The following is a 23,182-nucleotide window of genomic DNA, read 5'->3' as shown; positions in this document are numbered from 1 at the left end:
TGAGCTGTTCACTGCACAAATTAACTCCACTTTTTGAAGAATTTTTAATTTAAGTGTCAAAGCACTTGGTATAGTCATAACTTTTTACGCGTTGGCAAAGTGGAAATGTTAATAAAGGAAAATTAATGATAGCGATTTCATACTAGAACAGTAGACGATTGAAGAGTTGGAATCAATATTCCGAAACTCAATGGTTAAATAAAACATGCGTACGAATATTATTGAAAACAGAGGAGTGTTTTGTTTTAGCGTATCCGCGACCGTTTACGTTGGAAATCGCAGTCTGAACTCTGGAAAAGTGGGAGAATCGGTTTTTGATATTGATAAATGCATCGACCATCAAGAAGTATAAAACTGCGATTTCACTTGAAATGTTCAAACAATTCGTTGATCCTCAGAGGCAAATGGAATTCAGCGTGTCGTAACTCGACGAACGTGAAACACGAACTGGAGCAAATATTTTCGCGATTGACTGGAATCACGAGTCGGGAATGTTCACGTTGACCGATGAATTCGGCCTTTTCTGTCCGTCAATTCCGCATGGTTTTCACAGGACATGTCAGAAAGCGACAGCAACTTTTTGGGATATTCGAAGCTTCGAAATCCAACGACATCGGTATTATCAGGAAACCTCGATTTAGTGGATCACAAGTTTAACTGGCAGAGCATTCTACAGTTTTCTTTTGCAATCCTTCGTTTTCCCCTTGTGTTATTTTTAGATCGAAGACTCTGTTATAAATCTAGTAATTAGGATTACTTAAAAAAAAAGTTTTCCTTTTAATACTTCTGAAAAATGTCTGTCTGTTTTCACAACAAAAGACTACCTCGTCGAAGTTACTCCATTTTTAGGAAACCAATCTCCAATTGGAAACGTCGGGCGCAGGATGAGACGGGAATGCGACAGGAACGAAAGCAGAACGAGCATCGTAGAAATGAGACGGGAAGGATTTTTTCTCCGCCGATGATCGCGCGTGACACTTAATTACCATTTTAGTCTGGAACTTAATTACTGGAAATGGCGACTTTATTCCCCTCGCGAGACACCAAAGCGAGGCTTTCAGAGGAGACATTCAGCCGATTGATTCGCCCATTGGCGAGCAAAGTGCGTGTTAATTGAACGAGAGCAGCGCAGCGTCGAGCTAACTGGAAAATGTCAGGCTATAGAATTTGAACGTGTAACCGCTTGAATGGAGCACGTGACCTGCTTATAAAGGCAAACAAAATGTTTGCGTGATTGATCGTCTACAAAGTTTGTCTAATGATCGATATTAGTTGACATTGGTGAGCAGAGTTGTGTGGCAATTATACCTTAGGAAAATTAGAACAAGAATATCTCTATTAATGATATTAAAGGGATCCTTGATCTGATTTAACGAAGGAAGGAGAGACCAAACGCTTCGCGCATCATTCCGAACTTAAGAGGAAACTTAGTTAGCAAAGTAAAACTTCTTTATTACTGTCTACTTTATACACGATAAATAAATGGGAAAATGTTCCAAGGATGGCAGCTCTTCAAACTTCACACGTAACAATTTAACGATTTTAATAATTTTAATAATTCAACGAATCTCGAAGTAATTTTCTCCACTCTGTTTCAACCATTCAACCAGTTTAGACGATGTTTGGGCATTCTTCATCGTGATCCTAATCAACGTAGTCTCGATAAGGTCCGTTAAAAGCGCCACCGGTTAATGACGCGCGGTTTGAATCGAGCAACACGCGCGCTATCGGTACATTCCAATTTCCGTCGATGGAACTCCGTCGATAAAAGTTCGACACGTGATTCTCATGCAAATGCTTGCTGCGGGGGACGCGCAAGTTTACGTCGACGACCACGCGACCAATGGCATAATTCTTGCATGCAAATACGACCGATTCGTTGCGCGTTACGTTCGCTCCAATTCAGAATTCACAGTCGCGAGATACCGGCTACATCTCGGTTATTATCATAATTACCTGAAATCCATAACTCCGATAGAACTACCGGCGAAATAAATTTCCTTTGTTCGCGAACGTTGCTAAAACAATCGTACGCCATTGTTTCGTAATGTGAACGAAAAATGTGCACTTCGAGCGCGTTACGCGTCGGTTGTACAATCACGCGCGCATTTATTACACTTTTCATGTAAATTGAGCGCGGAGCGAGGCTATCGGTTTGGACAGCGAATGAGACTGCGCGCGATTCCTTTGTTCGAATCTCTATTGTGAGATGCAGGGAATTCGATAAATATTGATTTTATCAAAAATTGGTTCGGTCAAGCTTTGAATGCTGCAAAGGAGGCCGTACAGCACGTGATTCATATCTCCCTAGATTGTTTTTAATGGAAATCAACTTTCCCTGTGCGACGAAAATTCCAGGTGCTGTTGATAGAATATTCTTCGTTAAAAGTTGCTGATGAAAATTTTGATTGTATACCTAATAGCATTATGTATTCGGTTCGGTAATTTTAGCTTCGATGTTCATATTCCCTCTATAAATGAGTCTCACGCTGACAGAGACATTTGAGCCTATATTCGAACTAATTCCACCGCGTTATGAAACGCAACCTTTCGTCCATGTCGCAACACCGTTAATCAGTTAACGACAGCCCAGAGAGGCTTTCCAGTGCTCAGGTATTTTAGGTTACAATTGACATTCAGCGAACGTGGAGAACTTCGTGGCAGACGAAGCTACAGTTCACTGCTTATAGTAGAATTTAAACTTTTTGTCGTAATTGTAAATAGACGCGTCTCGCAGCTGAAAGTGCCCTATAAAACAAAAATTAGATCAAGGGTCCTTGGGATTCATCGCGAACATTCGATTTATCGCGTGAGCACTAATTCTTCGTCAAAGGACTCGTTCTTTGAAAAGTACATTCGCAACGGGATCGATACGTTGCTATTGATGTCCTTTAACCAGTCAGCTGTGATTGACGAGTATACTCGTCATGCATAAAATTTAAGAGTACGTTTCACATATTAATTTGTCTAAAAGAAAGAGAACGCCACAGCTGACTGGTTAATCCTCGTATTCTTCCTGAAGAGCCCTTGCAAAATGGCCAAAACCTTGCTCGTGCAAAGAATGCTTCTACTTCAACGTACCTGAAATGGAAAGGGTGAATGTAAGAAATGACTCACCTTGGTGTAGACACCGGCGCTGGACAGTTCGTTCTCGATGACCATCACGATGATGCCGAACATGCCCATGACGAGAGCGTAGTCGCTGATGCGTTTCCGCTTCTCGAACAGTGCCTTCCGTCTGCCCAGCCGGTAACCGACGTTGGGTTTGTGCTTCGAGCCAGGTCCTATGCTGCCTGAGGGTCCCTTCACCTGGCTGCCAAGCATGCGGTCATCCGTGTACCGTGGGTACTCCGAGAGGACGCCAACAAGGGCGATACCAGCGTCCTCGCCGGTTCCGGTAGCACCGCCGCTACCGCAACCAGCACCCCCGCCTCCGCCCCCAGCGCCACCCACGCCGCCCCCACCAGCCACGCCGCCGCTGTTCTTCATCGCTCCCGGGATCGAGAGAGTCGACACTGGCTTCCGTAGCTGGAAACATTACGGCCCACTTTTAGTAAATCGCACGCAAATTCGGTCATGCTTCGGGGGGCGTAATCTACATACAGGGTGGAACCTTCGATAACCTTCTATAGTACCATTCCGAACTGGTCTCAACAGGAGCTACTATATAAAGATTGAAAAATGTGGGATTTAATTTAAAAAGCATCGATGATCATGAAATTTAAGGTAAAAATAAATGATCCTGGCGAGTGTGCCTGAAATCAAGACAAATTTGTCTCGATAAGTTCTTTTTTTATGAGGCTATTTGGTAACAGAGATGTTCAAAACTCTATATAACAGTGGGTGCTATACCTCCAGAAAGGAATAAAAGTTTCGCTGCAATGCGCGAGTAGCATGCTTCGCCCACAGACCATTTCGTGATATCGTTCGTTTTAAATAGGACCGTGCCTGAGAGAACGAAGTTTACGATAGCAGCAGCCATCCATCGCTGCAACGCTGAACCGACTGTGAAAAATATACTACTTGAACGGTAAAGAGCGATGGAGCCACGGGGACGACGATAGAGCGACGAGCGAGTTGACGACCGCCTGCATCATTCACGAGCGACTCTTGATTCGGATCACGTGGAAATCCGGTCAAGGAGGTGGCCATCGCCGTCGGCGTGTGTCTCGTGGAATCTCCATTCCAAGAGATCGATCGCATTTAGTGCTCGTGGCAATGGTAAGCGGTATTCGATGACAGAAACGAAGAGTTGCGTGAAATATGGTTCAGAGCAGCGTTTCCCAAATTTTTTTTTAACGAAATCCAGTTCAGTGCAGCGTTTCCAAAATTTTTGTAGTCGACGAACACTTGTCTCGCCGTGTATTTGTAGAAAGTTATGATCGTCCTTACGCCAGAACCACGAGTGTACAATTCATCTCAGAGACGCACGCGTATAGTGCGAAAATAAATCGCTTATAAAGAATTGATAAATGGAAAGGTATGAATTGTAAATGCATCATGAATAGGAAATACAGGAATTGGTATCGGGTACGCGCGGTCGGAAGAGTTCTCTATGGAAATGTCGATGAAGGAAGGAGCAACGAGGGGTTCTCCAACGAAGCGTTAGAAATTGCAGGGGACCAAGTAAATGGATTAGTGTGAGATGCCTCTATAAAGATAAATTGTACAGGTAGAGCAATATTTTTGGATAAGAGATTTGGAGACAATCGAAATAAGTTACACAGTCATCCTTCCTGCATGATTTACAATTCGATTTTCTAAATTGACATTTGCCTAATATAGAATTTAAAAACGATTACATTCTTCCAAGCGAAACACTACGATTGAAAATAGAAAAAGAAAATAGGAAATAGAAAAATTAAAAGTATTCATCTCGTTATTATATGCGAATCTTTCCTCGGCTGGATCGTGACGTCTGAAACGTCGCTCGAATAGCTTCGTAAAAATGTGTTCCATCGTAAGATAGTTAAACGTAAAATATACGGAAGTCCAGAAATCCTGATCCCTGTGCGCACAATCCCTAGCGCGTGGAGAGTAATCCAAGTTAAACGTACGGTCGCGCAGCGGCCGGTTAAAAACTTAATTCCTGGTGATGAATTTTCATTCCGCAAGTAGTGCAGCAGGAGCACTTAAACAGACCTCCCTGTCCGCCCTAATGGGTGGAAGATGCAGCCACAGCTGCAACGACTCTGCTACCGAGATGCAACTTCATTTACCCTCAGGAATATCAACCTATCCGTTTCAATTCTGCACGTTTCAATTATAGTAGCGCCTGTAACCACGTTACAATTTCATCATGTAAAATGCCACTTAATCGAAGCAAGGCCGAGGAAGGACAGTAGTATCTATTATTATTCAAAACTGAATAGTGAAATGTGACACGAAATTACTTTGAAAAATTAAGCAAGTACAGCTCTTGCGACGTGTCTGACCATTGCTCGCTGTTTCTATTTGTGATTATGTTCACAGTTTCTTCCTAGCGCACTCGGCCAATATTATTAATCCCCAAATAATTTGAGAGTCACCGAAACAAATTGAATGGTACATAAAATTGCCTTCCTCGAAACCAAGCGTTATAGGAAAAGTTTCATTTAGTACTTTCGGTTCGCTTTTGCAAAAGGAATTATCCTGCGTCGTCGCGTGCCGCATCCCCTCGCCTTGCGTGAGAAAGATCAACGATCGCGACTGTCTAATTATCCCCCGCGATTATAGGACGCGAGGCGAACGATTTTACGATAGGCGACCCCGTGACCTTTTGCAAGGAGTCGAGGGAAGGAGGTAAGATGGGTCGTGTTATTGGGAAAGGACAGAAAGGAGGATACAGAAATGGGGGGGACGGTAGTCATGGAAACCGCCCCAAGAGGCTACATCTTCCGTAATCTAAACCTTGATTGGCTAAGGTAATCTTAAACTTGTAGCCTCCGCAAAGTTCGCACTTTAAAACCAACACCAACAATCGCGACTGGTCTTCGATCGCTCGTATGGTTAGCCTCGATTCGAAGGAATTTCATTGGCATACGATCCTCTTCGTTCGACGTCATGGAATCGGTGACGTAATGACTCCGTAGGAAAGTCAGTTCTCAACGTCGATCTCCAAGTAGCCAAGACCTCGTCGAGCTCTGCCAAGTCTTATGACACTCGTCTGCCAGTAAATATTGAGTTTTCTGCGGATGTCGAGTAGAAGGTAGAACCAAGACACTGCTTACACGAACCGATTTTTATATTGTCTATACTGTTTACGAGTTGTTGAATGTGCTGGAAGAGTTACCGTGGCCACTAGTTTAATTTTACGGAAAAACACAAAATTTATATCGATGTGAAATTCAAGCTAGTCGCGAGTAATCCTAGCAGAATGGCAAAAATGTTACACCTTTAACCGGAAAGTTGATATCGTACTCTCTGCTCGATGATTAAAAGCGAGTTTTTAATTTTCAGGAGAAACGTGTGGATTTTTCTTCGACACTGAATTTCCTGTGAAGTTGAATATGAAAACTGAGTTGATTCAGTCTCGAAATGCTAAAACTAACACAGTTTCGACTGGAAAGTGAGCACCGTGTTTTTCGCTGAATATTTTATACGTGGTTTGTAATTTTTCTCTCGACCAACGCTGAATTTGTTTCACGGTAAAATATGAGAATTGAATATTTGCAAACATCAGAAATTTTTAATATGTTAGGTAAGATTTAAGAATCACGATTAGACAGTTCCAATTTTACAGCTGACAGCCACGTGTTTCGGTTGCACCAGCTGACCCCGTATTTCTGGCCTGCCGCTGCTCTAAATTTTTAATTATTCTCGATACCAAGTTAGCTGGCCTTTCAAGGTCACTTCTTCCACTCTGGGAGACGTCGCGAACTCTCGCACTATCGCCGCGGGCCTTGACCTTTTCCAGATGTGCACGAGGTGACATCCCTCGCTCTTATATTTATTTCCTTACTCTTTTCTCGCAGATGTTCCGACGGAAAAATTCGATTATCCTCGTGACTCTGTTCCATTCTTATTGGAGCAAACTTGGTTACACAAATATTCGAAGATTATTAATGGTATACGTACACCTATTCGTCATAAACGGAAAAACTTCTTATGAATATCTACCGGTGGAACAATACCACTATCACAGGAATCATAGCACGATCCCACTAAACGATTAGTTTCAAAATCACTTTCATATTCGTCCACAAAGCTTCGTCAGCGCCTCTGAGAAGTAGTTGGAGTGCAAAGGGTTGTCCAAATAAAACGTGGCCCGTCTCTCCTCTCAATCTTATTTCGTTGCACACGTGCTCCGCGTACATAAGCATTCGCCGATATTCAATATCCTCTTTGCCTTCCCCTCGACCCAAAACATTGTTATCCAACGTTTACCTCTCGTAACAGCACCAAGCTTTTAAGCGCAAAGATACACGAGCCTCTCGATACTCTGATTATTTCGAGGGGCGAAATTTCGCTCCGATTACTTCTAACGCGAAATTCCTGTAACGACGGTGGAATCGAATCAAACGACAGAAGGGTCGAACGTTTTCGCGATTTCACAGCTCGCGAGAGGCCCGATCGTGATTATTTCGCGGGAGCACTTAATTAAATTCCTGTTGGACGTTCCCGTTTCGACGGGGCTACGTGATTTCGAGTCGCGCGTGCGGTAATTAGTATTTCGCTTGCAGTACGGGCTTATCGAACACGGTCGCCCTATCAGCTCCCCCGTTTATCGGCCCCCGACGATCTTTGACCATGCCCTCCACTCGAACGGGAATAAAGGAAGCTGCTGCGCTCGTGGAACACAGAAGGGGAATCGATCCGATCGTCTGCGTTCACGTCGACGTTTTCGGCTTCGCGAGCACCACCAGGTCGGGCCTTTGTTGTGTATCGATGCAAAACGTCCGTTCCATTCCGTTCCATCCCGTCGACGTATTTCCGTTTCGTTGTACCTCGTTGTTTCTCTTTGAATTTCCAAGGCATTCCTTGCGAACGGGAACCCTAAAATTTCCCTTCGATTGCCCGTTTCAACGTGCCAGCTCGTACGCCGTGTACCAGTTTTGCCTAGTTAGACATTTTCCCCCTTTCGACGAAAACAGTTCCACCGGATTCTACAAGATTACATGGTTTCGTGTTTCGGTGGTTGGGGAATTTTAATATCGGGAAAAGAATTCGGCCAAACCGTGCACGTCGACTCTAGTAGAATTGACCGACAATGGTTAGAGGCGCTTTCAAGCGCGCGCAACCGTTTCTAAACTCAATTTTCTCAAAAATCCAGGCTTCGTATACAAAATTATGGTTCCTCCGTACGTATCGAGCTCGTGGGCGGGTTCCGCAACTTCCTCTCCGACCGAAATTCCCTGTTCCACTTTCGGCCCCCGCAATAAAAGGCAAACTCCGATGAACGCCGTAAATTCAGCACGAAACGACGGTGAAACGTCGTCGACAAACAGGCGCGCGACGGGTGTCTGTATTGAATTCAATCTCGTCTCAATTTCAATTCCATAATCGTCGCGGGAACGCCGCCGCCTCGGGGCAGCAGCTAACGCCGCGCGCCACGGATTACTCCCATCGTCGCTCCAGCGCTGTTCGAAACTTTCTTTCTCGGCTGTTAACAACGCCAACTCCGCGAAGATCCGACCCCCGCGATTGGGAAACTCTATTAATCACTCGGATCCCCTGCTTTGTTATTCCGTCCTCGCCCTCTGATGATTTCGCTCGATTTGTTCTCGACTCGTCAAAGCCAATCGCGACAACGCTTAACCCTTTCAGACCTGAATTATTTTTTTTTTTTCGTACTAATGTAATTTAATTCTTAGGGTAAATTTGGACTAAAGTTAGTATGGAAAAAATAAAAAAAAAAGTTTCTAATCATTTTCTACAATTCCCTTTCGTTATGGGATCGCATAGTTAATGGTGTTAATTTGCTGAGACCGTTATCAGCGATCTCTGTTCGTCTGACCGGTTCAGTTTCGCTCCACTCTTGGACCATCTCGTTGAGGCGGGAGGATAATCTTGCTAATGGAACAGTTCCCGAAAGAACAGGTGTCTACGACGATTCACATGGCTCGGATACACTGGCTGCCCAGTAGTTGGTGGTACTATCCTAAATAGCGAAAATATACGCTTTTGCTTTCTAGAAAATTCAACACAAACTAGTTAGATTCCAACGCAATCTGCTTAAACACCATAGAAAATGGTATGTATATTAAACTCTGATATATCTCGATTTCCATCCGAGCATATGGAAAGTGAGACGTCACGAATACGATTACGAAAACGAAATTAATAACGATCGGAAAATTGACAGACCTGTTTTACAGACACGTTTCGCTGATATTTCAAAATGTTACGCGCTTTGATAATTTGAAAATTTAATATATCGAATGACAGTTCGGCCAATAAAGCGGCGAATTAATGTCGTCCCTCGTTAAGGCAAATATTAATGCGAAATGTTAATCTTTCTCGTTGCTGCTGAAATTTCATTTGATAATGTATCGTGAAACGGATCTCGCCGACGAATATTGGCCAAATATTATCAGGATTCTACCGAGGGAATTTTTCGTCGGAAACTCGATCCTCGAAGTCGTGGACGATATACGAAAAGGATTCGACGAGGAATGACGTCGAGAATATCTGGCCGGGGATTAAGAGATTGCGGTCTAATTTTATGTATATATTCTATAACCCGTGCCCTCTTTGCATTTTAACGCGAGCCTTCTCCTTCATTGAATTTTGGCAGCCTTTTAAGGGGCCTTTTGAAGCGTCGCTCGCCCTTGCCTTCGCGTAATGGTATTTTCGAAGCTTGCGCGTTTTATCGAAACTCTACGGACCAATGATATTCATTCGTTATTACTACAATGTTCATCTGCCATTACAATCAAATTGAAGGTAAATCGAAATGGCGTATCGAATGGTAACGCTTATCCATAGAATGTCATAGAAGTATTCGGTTTGGTATATTCAACGATACACTTACGCTTCTTTCGCCGTGATACGATTATTCGGCAAAAACGCGGTGCAAGAATTTCAGAAGTGAAAGCGTGAACGTTTTAGTCGAAGTTCATTGGTAATCGACACGCGGTTCTCTACTCGGCTGGAAAATTCGCGGCTATTTTGTACGTATCTCGATTCTATCGCTTTCAATTACCAGCCGACGCCCGAATTATTACCAATTACCTGAAATATTTTCCAGAAGCCGGTGAATCGTACGAGCTGTGAATTCACGAGTACGTGCTACGCGTTGATTTGGTTTCATTACCAATGCAAACAAAGTTTCCGCTCTCGTGAATCCTTTTCCTTCGACACCGTTCGAATACACATCCGATTAAAAGTAAACATTGCACGTTATTATGATAAATCAACTAGAAACAGCAGCTGAACGTGATTTAAACGTAACGTAATTAAACATTTCGATCTCCGAGCTTTGAGTTTCTTGATTACTTTACTCGCGATTTTGGATGTGCGTAAAAATAGGAAAGCAAGCGAAGAGAACCAACAATGTGGCGTATTATAATTCGAACCCTGTTCGACCTCAAAAAACAAAGTTTAATTCCAGCGCTAGATGGAAATTAATAACGTTACCAAAAACGGATCTCGGTTGTGAAAGTCGTTAATTAAACTAATTAATCAAATCAACGGTAACAATTAAATTCAACACCTTTTCCACGAAGGGAAACACGATGGAAAATGTATGGGCTCGCTCCGCGGAAACGTTATATGTATATTGTTTATCAAATTTTGTTTACGTTTCGAGTGGTATTTCATTTATTCCGCGAACGCTCTGAGGAATCATTCTACAAATTTATTCCACGAACCCATTTAATTAACGATCCCGAGGTTCTGCGTATTATTATCGAATATGAAACACGATTAAACATTTCCAGCTTATCAATAACATAATAAATAATCATATCGACTCAAATATTAGTTTCTACATCGACATCGATTTGACATCTACGTAACCCTTAATTTCTATTCTTCGTTTCGATATTTACTTTCTCCTTTCTTCTTTTCTCAATTTCATTATACAATCTGCCCTTGAAAGGACTTCCACTAAAAAGGATTCGAAACGAGAAGTCGAGACGGTTAAATATATTTGAATCCACGCTCCCAACAGACTTCATCTTCTTTTTAAATTTCTATCTCGCACCTGTACCGATTCCACTTGTAGTCGAAAGGCAAAATTTACCAGGCAACTGCGTTTCATTTCGTAGCGTCGAAACGACTGAAAACTGAGATTTCGCGATGCAGATCGCGAGTAAAAAAACTTGCACGGAACGAGTAAAATTTAATAACAGTCTAGTCGCCAGATTGGTCCGTTCGTCGAACCGAGAGTTTCGTTTCGTTGGTCCTCCGTCGCTCCTTTCTTTCTGCCGTTTCGCGGGCTCGCACGGTGGGATTTAGGTCAGTGGCGCGGAGTCGCGAAAGATATTGCTCGCAAGCCAGGAACGGGGGATGCAATTACCCTGCCAGGTTTTCCAGCTATTGCGTTCTTACGAGCGGCGCTTCGTTTCGTTTTCGTCTCGTCTCGCGGGCTTTGCGGCTAAGCGGAAGACCGACCTTCTACCGCGAATCACGCTACCTAACCTGTGCGTTTCGCGTAAACAGTAGTCCGATATGTACTTGCAAACTTGATTTAGCGCTTTCATATAATAGCAATTAACAGGAACATTGAACGCAAACAATCAATTTGTTGCGTCTGTGTGTAAATACCGGTAGATTTGTAGATATACAGAAATGTTGGTTTATCAACAAACAAAAAAACGTACCACATATGAATTTTTAAAAAACAAAACAAGATGAGTTTGGATGTTTCAGGAAAAATAATCCTTTCGAAGAATTTCATTATACATTCTTTTGGCCACCGTAAACTGACTACTTCCTGCAGTTTGTAAAAATAAGACCATCAAACGATCGAGAACGCCAGCCTCAAAGCAGCGGGCGCAGATATTGATTTTCAAACGCAATCCTTCCTCCCAAAAACCTAATACTTGATTTCATAGAACATCCATCTTTGATAAAAGAAAAATTCGACAAAGCGTAGCGCGCATTTCCCATATTTCGCGGAGTCGCATTCCACGCGGGACAAAGAGATTTTTCTGGACACTTCTTTTTGCTTTGAAATATCATCCATATTGTGTTTACTGCCGTCTGTTTCGACCATTATTGTTTTATGTCGGCGACTCCTTCACATTTTATATTCGCGGCACAATTTAGAGAAAGATTTTCAATATCTCCTGACTTCGTTTCGACGAAGTAGCTTTAACGAGCGTCGAAAATACATGTCGGTCCAGTACTCTTTGGTGGTTGTTAAAATTTCTTTAACGAATAAAGTATGAATTCGGCTGTAAAATTCACGCCGAAAGATAACAAGAGTATTTCACGTTACGTGCTATATCTGCGAGTAACGATCAATCGTGTTTTATTGTTCGCTCAACATCTGAAATTTAACGCGATACAAACCGATAAATAGAACGACTTCTTTAAGTTTGTTCAGAGTGCGATTAGAGAAAGACGATCTCGTTCGAACTCGAGGAGCAAAGAAAATCGAATGCAATCCCCAGACAAGCTTTACGGTCTATCGCATTTGTTCTATCGATATTTCGTTTACTCCTCATTGCTCTCCATTCCCACGGAACATTTTTCCGCGTTCGGTATCGACGTCATTGAAATTCCGAACGGAAAATCGACTAGGCCGCCTTTCCGCAGCTCTCTTGATCTGTAATACATAGTGGAATTTCACCAACTCCTTTTCTTCCTTCGTTTGGCTCGTAAATTATTCAGCAAATCGAATGTCTTATTCATTCGTTGGTTTGCGTTAATATGATCGCTGTTTTATATCTTCGACTCTTGAAAATTAAGTGGACGGAAGCGTTCTCTTCTTTAATAGCATTCGCGAAAACTGTAGACAGAATAAACGTCTGTATTTTGCTTGGCCCAAAATTCCCGATGCTGGATCCGTCGTCCCGCAAGATCTCGCTCGATCGTAGCTGTTGAGAGCTCGCGATGAGTTGGCAACGTCCGCTGGTCTACCTTATCGGGCCCTCTCTAAGAGTTCATCGAGGACGAGGAGCCAGCTCAGTCATTTTTGCCCGAAAGAGTGGTCTCTTTGAGCACTTTTTTGCTCAAAGGTCGAATCGCCAAGTTAATTAAATTTGTTGAGAGCTGAAGTAATTCACGAGAAATCGTCTTAATAACCACCAGCGGCCAATTAAACTAGGAAACGCTTGAGGGGGCAACTCTGAATTTTGCGCGAACGTCGAAATGATCAAAAATCGACGGCTCGATTTCGTTTCTCGAGCGAAACTCGAGAGGCCTACTTGCCTCCTGCTTTCTCGAAAGATACGGTGGCGGGATTTGGGGAAGTGTTTGTCGTCGAAACGCGGGATGAAAGCCTGAAAAAAGAGAAAGAAACCACAAAGGAGACCTCGACGGAACAATGCCCAGTGGCTTTTGGCTGTGGCAGGGAAGCCTTCGAGTAGAATCCTAAAGTGGATTTTTTAGCGCCTTTTGTTCCGCACTAGGTCTACCCCAATCGAGTGTTGACCCCTATGAGAGGGTTGTTTTCGGTAATTTATTAATTCTGATGTCGAAGGGCTTACTTTCGAGCGTTTTTGTCCATATCTCTTCAGAAAAATACCATAAAAAAGCGATCGAAATGAACGGCGTGCTTTCACACCAATTGGAATTTACAAAGAAGTATATTAATTAAAAAAAAAAAGTACAGAAAACGAATCAGTCACGAATGATAACATTCAAAATTTTGCTCGACCCTTCCTTCTCCCTGTATATCCACGTTTCATCAGAAGATGCAAATTCACGAAAATAAAATTCCAGAAAATTTGACATTCCGAAAGTAGCGTCGTTTCTATGAAAATCCTTCGAAGAACTTTTTCCCGTATCTTGCAGCGTTGGAACGAAAGAAAAGGGCCCTTGTATATCGCTGAAGCAAGGAACGGAGTAATATAATTTAGAGAACTCTGGAAACTCGGGCCAATAAATAAAATCAATCCCGAAGTTTAACGCGAGACTCTCCTTAGGAGCGGAATTTACCGGCACGATCGAGAATTAAACGGAAGCGGAATCGCGGGGATCGTGATCGTGATATAACGAAGAGAAGAAGTCGGTTCGCAACGGGAAGCTGCTTTTAAAAACAGGAATCCCTCGCCACGCGGGTCTCACAGAAAATGAGGAATTTAATTAGCGTAATCCGGCAGCGAAAGTCTGATTATTTGCAGCAGTCACGTCTCTCATCGCGCGAGCTTTATCGGACGCAGGAGTTTGCTCATTTCCTTGTTCGGGGGCAAACACCCCTCAAAGAGCGCGGGAAGCTGCCATGTCGTTGTGACGTTAATTAAATTTCAACTGCCTACTGTGCGAATGATGAAACGAATGGAAAAGAAGATACTCCCATGACGAGTTCCGACAACATAAGCTGAATTTACGTCGGTGGTGTCCAATCGTTTTCCTGAAGAAAATAGAGTTTATAAATAAAAACTTCTAATCGTCATCTCCGAACTAACGATAAAATTACCGAAGAATTCATTCCGTGGAGACAAGATGCCGGCAGAATTCGCGCTAAAAGCTGTTCCGTGAATTCGTGCAGCAACTTGGGAGCCACCTATATCGTGTTTTCCGCCAGGATAACAAACTCCCTTCCCGCCATCGCGGTAACAAACGATTCCCAAGTAGGAAACAGCACGCTCAGCGTTCCTTTTCCACGCGTACAATGTCGCCCAAAACAGGAATTACCATTCCAGCACACTTTTTCCCCGGCTTTTTCCAGCCGAGTTGCCGCCAGTGCCTCGCGAGTAACGCAATCGGCAAAGGACAGTTCCGGCACAGGCATTGCGACCCGGACGTATTGTGCGAGTCCCTGCGCGGGCTCTAATCTGCATACGAATGAAATCCGTTAGCCTCTGGGCCAACCAGCCCCACGAAAAAGGTAAATAAGAAGAAGACTGCCCTTTACCGTCGTCTACAACCGCCAGAAGTGGCTCTTGTAGCGTGTCTGTTTTTAAAAAGAAACATCGAATAGATAAATAATAAAATTTGACGTTTGCGAGGATTGACTGGTTCTACTTGAAGATCTGGATTCGTGTCTCTATTAAATAACAGAGATTTAAAATATCGAAGACTTGACACGTGTCTGACTTTTACCCTCGGCATTTTTTTATCTAATTCTACGACGGTTTCCTTCGTTCCTCGTTTTCGGCGAGTCGGGGAAAATACTTGGAGATATTGTGTTGTCTTCTACGTGGCCAGACTACGTGGGTGAAAGTTTCCTCGTAAGTTATGGGATGATGTAGAAAGTTCTTGCTAGCTCCCCTTAATTTCATGAGGTTTGCAATCATGTATTCCTTGCTTGTAGGATTCAAGTGTATTCTTTATGGCGACTTCAGGAGATAACGTACATGTTAGATATGAGGACTTTGATATTGTTGATTTACAGTTGGGTTTGTACATTCTTCGCTGTACTTTCCCACTTTGCCAACATTGCGCAATACAGACGCCAAAAAAAAAAAAACAAGAAATAAAGTAGTACCTCTACCTCAACCCAACAATTCCAAGACTGCAGTTAAAGTGGTTTAATAAAGATACCTCAAAGGACAGCTGCCTCAAAGACAAGTCAGGGTAAGCAGCTTCCAGAGGTGACGGCATCGCCGAGCAAGGCACGCAAAGAAAAGATTCCAGCGCAGCCGTTTTTAACGTATAATAGCGTTCTAATGGACTCCTCTCCTAAAGGCAACTCACCCCCTGCGTCCAAACTCGATCCCGTCAGCGAATCTCCGCTTCGCTCGTTCAAAAGCAAAACAAAAACTGGCTGAGCGCACAAAGTCGTGCGGCGTTAATATCGCCGGCTTCAGCGAGAATCCGAGAATCCCGAGTAATAAACTGGAGAGGCGACGAAGATCCGGCTACCAAGTTTCCCAAAGGACGAAAGAACGAAACGTCAAAGGAGAACTTTGGTCTGCATTCTCGCCGAGATTCTCGTCGATAACGGTAACATTGTCTCCGCGCGCTCGCGTCGCAACGAAATGACGAAAGGTCCCAGCCCCCTGATTCATTCGCGTGCATGGAAACTTGGTTGGTTCGCCACCCTCCTTCCGTCTTAAGCGGGTCGAAACGTGCAACGACTGGGGAATTTTAGGCCTCGTCTGCAGCAACCGAGGCAAATTACGAAAAAAGCTTGGCACGAAACGCGATTCACCTTTTAAGGTTTCGACGCTGGGCCAATTCGTCTCGCTGACCTGGACCGCGCCTGCAGCTATGCAACTCGATCGGGTGCAGCGACGCAAACGTGGAAGAAATTTAGAATAATCTGCCTGATCGTCGTGGAAACCGAATGAAAGAGTCCACTCGATCGAGAGCTGGACCCTAATCGATGGATTGGAGTTGTTGATAGTTTCGCCTCTGGACAGGGGAGAGGCTAGTGTATGACTTAACACATCGGTGACCGGCAATTTTACACGGAAGCGACTTCATGCCACCGGCTATTATTACGTAATTTTTTATATAAACCTAAATATTGAGAAAAGTATATTCTGTTGTTAAAAAAAAAATCAAAAGCCAACAGGACTAAACACGACGAGCAAAGCTTTTGCAATATTCTATATCGTCCTGGGTTTCATAAACCTGTATATAGCCAAATTGCTTAGAGTGCAAAGGGTTAAAAAGATCCTTCGTTATGGCAGTCACTCTTTGTTCTTCAAAAATGAATGGAAAGTGATCCTGAAAAAAATGAAGACCATAGGAGACGGTAGTCTAAAAGGTACTTCGTTGCGTCGCCCACTTTGAGGATATACCAATAAAGTGGTGCTCTCGGTTGTTTACCCTCTCGGGTCTTTAATGCTCGCCATAAAAGAAATTTCAGACATTTCGATGAAAAAGTGAATGCAACCTCACTCTAGGCAAAATTCTCAAGAGTCCATAATCGAAGGAGGATCCTTATCGTCCACTCTCGAGACAAGCCGTAGGTTAGGTCTCGGCCATTCTGAACAGGAGTCGAAAGCAAGCTTTCGCACCCTCATTTTCACGAGAAGCGCGTTCGTTACAACTGAATCCCTCCCAATAAAGCCAGCAGTGCGTGAAACATGTTCGGTGACGCCGCGTGTACCAACCTTCTCAGTGACATTTACGTCTGTCCTCCTCCCTCCTCAAGTCAGATCCGCCGAGCCGGGGATGTCGCTGGCACTGTTACGCAACTCTGTTTGTTTATCGCCGGGATGCACTTCACTAAACGTACCACGTTCCGTCAACTGCATCGTGGCGTGTAATCGTTTGTCAGGGTTCACTGGTTCACTCATATTTAAGGGTGTGTTCCCACCGTTCGTCGCTCGATCGGACGAGCGTAGACGACGCACGTGGCGCGACGATTAACGAAGAAGAGGCAGCACCAAGAGGCAGCACCGCGAACCTAGGATCGATCATCGAACCGAAATTTCTCGTTCAACGGATTTCTTTAACGTGGACTTATTGCAGACGACGGAGAACGACTGGCCAACGAGCATAACTTCACAGTGGTCGTCCAGCGGCCGCGATTCGATCGTCTCGCGGCGCGTGCAACCTTCATCGGGCTCGTGAACTCCGCTCAGCCATCGCGAATCGAAGCTCTCGATGCCAGGCGATATCGATTCGCCACCTTCTCCTCTTTCAACGGCTCGTACGCTCTTCTTCGCCTCCGAACGTAGCGCGATGCTTGTTAATATTTTAAAATCTTATCGATTCGTCGCCGCGTAGCGGTACGAGGACGTTTCCTCGCGGATTTCCAAGATCTAAACTCGCGAGATTCGGTGCAACTGTTCGCCAGGATTCCTTCGCTGCTTCCACTCTGAAATTTCGCGACGCGGCGCACGGTGAGTCGCGGCTCGATTTTCCTCGCGAGGCGCGCGATCATCGATACGTTAGGCACGCGATTCGAGAGAGAAATCTAGCGACGGAGAACAGTGATCTTAAGAGGTTTATTCGACGGTGACCTCCGTTAGGCGAGTTAATTTCAGCCGAATATGGTACGTGCTACGATGATGCACCCAGCCGACACGTTTGTCAATAAAAAGCGAAACGGAATATGAGCAGGATTGCCTACAAGTGGTGAAGTTTATGGCTCCGTGATTTACGGTAGCGTACCGTGCCGGAGAAGGTTTTATAAGCGTGTATCTTTTGGTTTAGTGTGGCAGATATAGAGGGTATATTTTATCGAGATTGCTCTGAATGTCTCTTGAACGTAGTACGACGTGTTCTAGAATAATACTGTAGGGTTTAAAGGGACCAACGTCACAATTCGTTTGTATTTATGCCTACGTTAACAACACATACAGCTTTAAATTTTCATGACGATTTAAAAATGTACAAACGCATCATCCGCACTGCGTCATTCCAGATTCATGACGAGAACGTATGAAATGAATTGTACGAAGTGGCACATTTCTTTAATCATTCATGCTCCATTTTGATCATTAATATTCCTATGCTGGGGCGATTATAGCCCATCTTCTAGACTTCGTTCGCGTTAGTTGAAATTTTCTTGTTGAAAAACGAACTTGAAAAACGGAAAATCCGAAAATGTGAGCCAAGAATTAAGGAAAGGGGATTATGGTGATAAGCGCAATTGAAACTCATCTAATTTATTCTTCCACGGAAACCAACGGTTGCTCGAATATGCAAATCGTTCATGCTACCCGATGCTCGGTGGTTTCGTTTCGCCGCCCCGTGAAAACAAACTTTCTCATACATCACCGCTATTTTTTATCGCATTAATGGTCGAACGAAAATTGAGCGATCCAAACATAAATTGCCTTCTAACGCGTCCCCATATTTTTCGCGTGGCGTACAAACGCTTTCCATCGCGCACACTGATTGGAAAGTTCTGTGGATCAACGAAAGCCGTTTCAAAGATGTGCAGTCACGCTATTGCGATGAAAAATCTTGGAATGGTGAGTTTCTTTATTGAAAAATCATCTCTTAACCTTCGAATCTCCATTGAAGAAATGTCCCTGTCGTTCCAGTTCGCTATTATTATTTAAAAATTAATTTGACGCCGGTGCGTTCCATATTCCGAAAAGGATAATAACGATACGAAACATCACTCGTAAAAACGTTAAAAATTCATACGAAAATAATTTCCGTCGTACCCGCGTAATAAAATTCGTGGCAAATTCGCAGCTATTATTTCAACATAAAATACTTTATCTCGCCACGTGGAGTACAGTTCTTTCCCTTCTTACAATCTGATAATTACTTCCATTATAGAAACTTCATACAACGTCGGCGCGATTAAATTTCGTTCCAAATTTCTAGTTCAATCCATTAACGTCCCAAAATCAGAAAATGATGAACGTTAAGTCCTTGTTCCAATATTATTACAATATTCGATTTTTGTAACGAAAATTAATAACTGAAGGAATAAACTGTTCCTCATTCTCAGTGCACTTAGGTATGACGAACGTAAACCTGTGTTTCAGCTAAACTTTAACGATCGTTGCAAGGGGTTAAAAGTAAACGGATTAAACAACGGGTTTGGGGAATGTTTTCCTAAAAATATTATAGCCACGACGTAGAAGAATTTAAGTGTCCAGAGGTTAAGAGCTCAACCTTATTTCATCGTAAAACGAATTGCAGCAAGCACCCGGAAATTTTTACTGTAGATTGCTGTTAAATTGTTAGCAGAGTTATTTATACCTAGAGCAGAATATATCGCAGACGGGATATGATCGTCGGCAATTTCGTTGCGTTTTACGACTCGAAGCCAATTTGCGACAGACGTAGATGCTCGATCGCACTTGACAGTCCATCGATTATTATTATGTCAAAATTACTTTTACCAACAGTCGACAAATTTTAATAGGAGTACACTTTCATCGAAGTGGACTTATCCTGTAACATTGAATCGATAATCATGAAGTTTAAGATACCGTAATTATTATCGTGCTTGCCAGCTTTTCTCTGCGCGAGCCCTCCTGATATCAAGCAATCGATTACTTTGCAGCCTTGTTACATGCGATTGTTGTACTTGCAAGAAATTAGTTTTCTTTGTGAGCACGTCTATGTGTAATCTGTCACAACGCTACTTGTTCGAATAAATTATTCACCGTAGAAATTGAAACAAAAATTTCGAAACAATTCCAGACTAGTAAACTATAAGCGATTGAAATGAAAGTGATCGGAATCGAAGAATGAATCGTTTCGTTTCCCCTTGGTTCGACGATGAAATTCGACGAATTAAATCATCGTGAGGGCTTTTTGCCACGGATGATATTTCACACTGCGGTGACGAAATCTCGACGTCGAATAATGGATGACACTCGCACGATCAATTTTTCGTTCGTCGCCCACAGGACGCCCTGTCATCGGCGACGGTGCGCCAGGTTCTGTCGTAAAAAGTGCCTTTCTGAATTTCTGATCAACGTTGCAGATTTTACTGCCGGCCAAAATGTGTTCGTTTCAGACAACCCTCGTAAATCTGTCTGCACAGTAGAATGTTCTTTGTTCCAACCAACGTTACACGAACTCTCCGACATCGAAACTACCATTTCCACTTTCTGTTCTCTAAGCACAGGGTGTCCTTGTTGACTTGAAAATGCAACGAATTTCGTTGGTCCAATGTGTATCCAAGACAGAACGTTAAAGAATAAGTAGAAACGAATATGTTTGAGCTGTAATATATAAGATTTATCTGTTCGAGGTTTCAGCTATTATGTCACCATTTCTTAGGAGCAGCATAAAAATTCACTTTATCGTCGTAAGTTATATTTCACAAGAAGCGTACTTTATTGTCCCAGCAATAGTTGGATAAGCTTACAATGGTACGTTATTTTAAATTTTACATTATTCCTAAGGAACGTCGGCACAATGGGCAAAACCTCGAGGACATAAATCGTACGTGCTGCTGCCGCCGCGAAGAATGCTCCTGTAACCTAATAATACAACTCATCTTTGCTTGCTAATAACTCTATTGTTCACCGACCTATCGCATCGCTACTGCTTGTTTCGTGAACTGTCAAGAATCAATCAAGGGGATTAGGAATCGAGCAAATTTTCATCCAAGAATATGCAACGGTGCGCAATGGAAGGCTTTGGACGAGATTTCACGATACACAGTCGTTCACATTTATCCCTGTGGAACGAGAAACTTCTCGTCTCTATTGGCCGAACTCTTTCGTGGAAGCTCGCGAGCCAATGTCGTGCCAGCTTCCCGTATTATTTTCAAATCGTATCGACTTATGTCGTACTATTAGCTCGGATCATTACCCGACAATTGCCTTTCTTTTCAGGAATATCCAGGGAAACTCCATGCCTTTCGAATCGACGTTTCTTGAAATTTCTCTGCTAACGATTTTCCACGTTTTATCCAACAATCGTTTCTTTCGTAGAATAAATATTACGTCAAAAAGATAAACGTTTATCGTCACGTTTAATAATCGTAAAAGTGAAAATGCATGGAGGACGAGGGTACGGTAAAATGGTGGATAAAGGAGACGGGAACTCATTATGCGAATGAGGCCCCATTGCTGTCTTTAATTTTCCACAATAAGCGGAAAAGGAAGAACTCGAGCGTACCGCTTCACTTTGGCGGTTTAAAACTGACCAAAAGTGTCGTGCCTTAACAGAGCGGTAAAACCAGGGCTGTATCTCTGCAATCTAGCTAAGTAATGAAAGAAAAACGGCGCTGGCTAGCCAAATAGAAACACTAGGTCTAATGGAGGGTTAACGAGATCATGGTGGCTCTGTCTTCGGAAAACTGGGTCACCGATTTGAATACGTGCATTTAAAATCGCGTGGGAGATGTTAATCCGCTTAAAGTTCGCGAAACGGAGGCTGAGATAAAAGAAATTATATATTTTTTGTAAATTACATACAAAGCCAACCAAATAGATGCAGGAACTGCTGATAGTGTCAGCTGGAAATTTATAACGTTCAGATTTCTGCTACACAATGTAAACACGGAGGCAAACGAGAAGTTTTTGTACGAATTATCAATTACTTTACAATGTATTTACCAGGTATCGCGAAACCAGCAAACTTCGATGGAATCTTAGACTAGAAGGTATCCTGATAAAATTTAGTCGAATCATCTACGGAACGTGTTTACGTTTTATTTTCATTTCAGAACGATATAAAGTAACGTTTCGACCATATCTTTTCATGATTTTCAAGGTTATAAATTACAAGTTACGATAAACTGGAAAAATATTCTCGACCTGTGTCGAATAACGTGAACCTAGCGTGTTTCAACACTTTTCACGAAAGCAACCGTTTTATAGCATAAAATTGATGATTCGATAACAAAATAGATCGAAAATAAGATTTAAAAATAAAAATATAAACAAGTTCAGGAGATTTCAAAGAACTCCCTTTTCTGAAAATTCTAACGGAGGTTTCGAAACGGATTGTCACGCGATCAGAGACACAGGGATCTTGAAACATTATTCCTGGCCCCTGGTTCGTTACAGTTAATGTATTTTCGATACATCGATATCGAACGGCCACGGGAGAGGAAGGCCCTCGACGTCCAGTGGCCATTAGCAATAGCGGTAATTTTACTAAAATCAGCTCGTCGGATAAACACACATACCGATAACGTCGAAGGCCAGCCGTGGTTCAGCAGTTAAGTTATGTAATGCAACGCGATGCGTCTTGGTTTTCAGTAAATTACTGTTCGGTGCCTTTATTCGCAACGCTGATTATTCGACGGTGATTTGATTGAACCCTGAAACCACCGAGAAAGTCAATTCGACCCATGTTCTCCTTTTCAAAGTTACTTCGTAATACATTACTTAAATAAGGTGAAAATTCTAGCGATAAACTGATTTGCTTATTTCTCTTCCGATTGCAAAGGTAATACGTTTAACACCTGTACCGTGTACTCGGTAGTTTTAGTGTTAAAAGGGAAGGCCTTGATTGCGCTTTGAATCAATTGAACCGCACGCCGGACAGCACTTTATTTATACTGAAATTCAGCCGATTCGCGACGTCTGGCACAACAACGCGTCCATTATGGCTGCTCCCGAGTAAATAAAGCAGGTAAACGGTCCTTAAAACCTCCCAAATTTTTTGTCATGGCTCATTTCATGATAAACTCGAGGGAGCAGTTCTCGATCATTACGAAAATAGCAAATTTTGGTGTCTCGTAGTTTAGTGAAAAATTGATGTAGAGCGATTGAGGATCGAAACTAATCAAAACTTTGTGTAACAGACTCGTTTCAACGAG

General features: G+C 43.0%; 1 protein-coding gene across 1 annotated transcript in view; it reads right to left on the bottom strand.

Moving 5' to 3' along the window:
• The window catches only part of LOC128878316 (small conductance calcium-activated potassium channel protein), a 183,824-nt gene that overhangs the window by 50,686 nt on the left and 109,956 nt on the right, over window positions 1-23,182 (bottom strand). The window contains exon 4 of the mRNA XM_054126427.1: window positions 3,118-3,528. Within this exon, the coding sequence (XP_053982402.1) occupies window positions 3,118-3,528 (411 nt within the window). The remainder of the gene's footprint in view (window positions 1-3,117; window positions 3,529-23,182) is intronic.

This window comes from Hylaeus volcanicus, chromosome 6 (assembly GCF_026283585.1).
Source record: "Hylaeus volcanicus isolate JK05 chromosome 6, UHH_iyHylVolc1.0_haploid, whole genome shotgun sequence".
NCBI lineage: Eukaryota > Metazoa > Arthropoda > Insecta > Hymenoptera > Colletidae > Hylaeus > Hylaeus volcanicus.
Note: the sequence above shows the minus strand (reverse complement) of the source record. Positions and strands in the feature narration are given on the sequence as shown.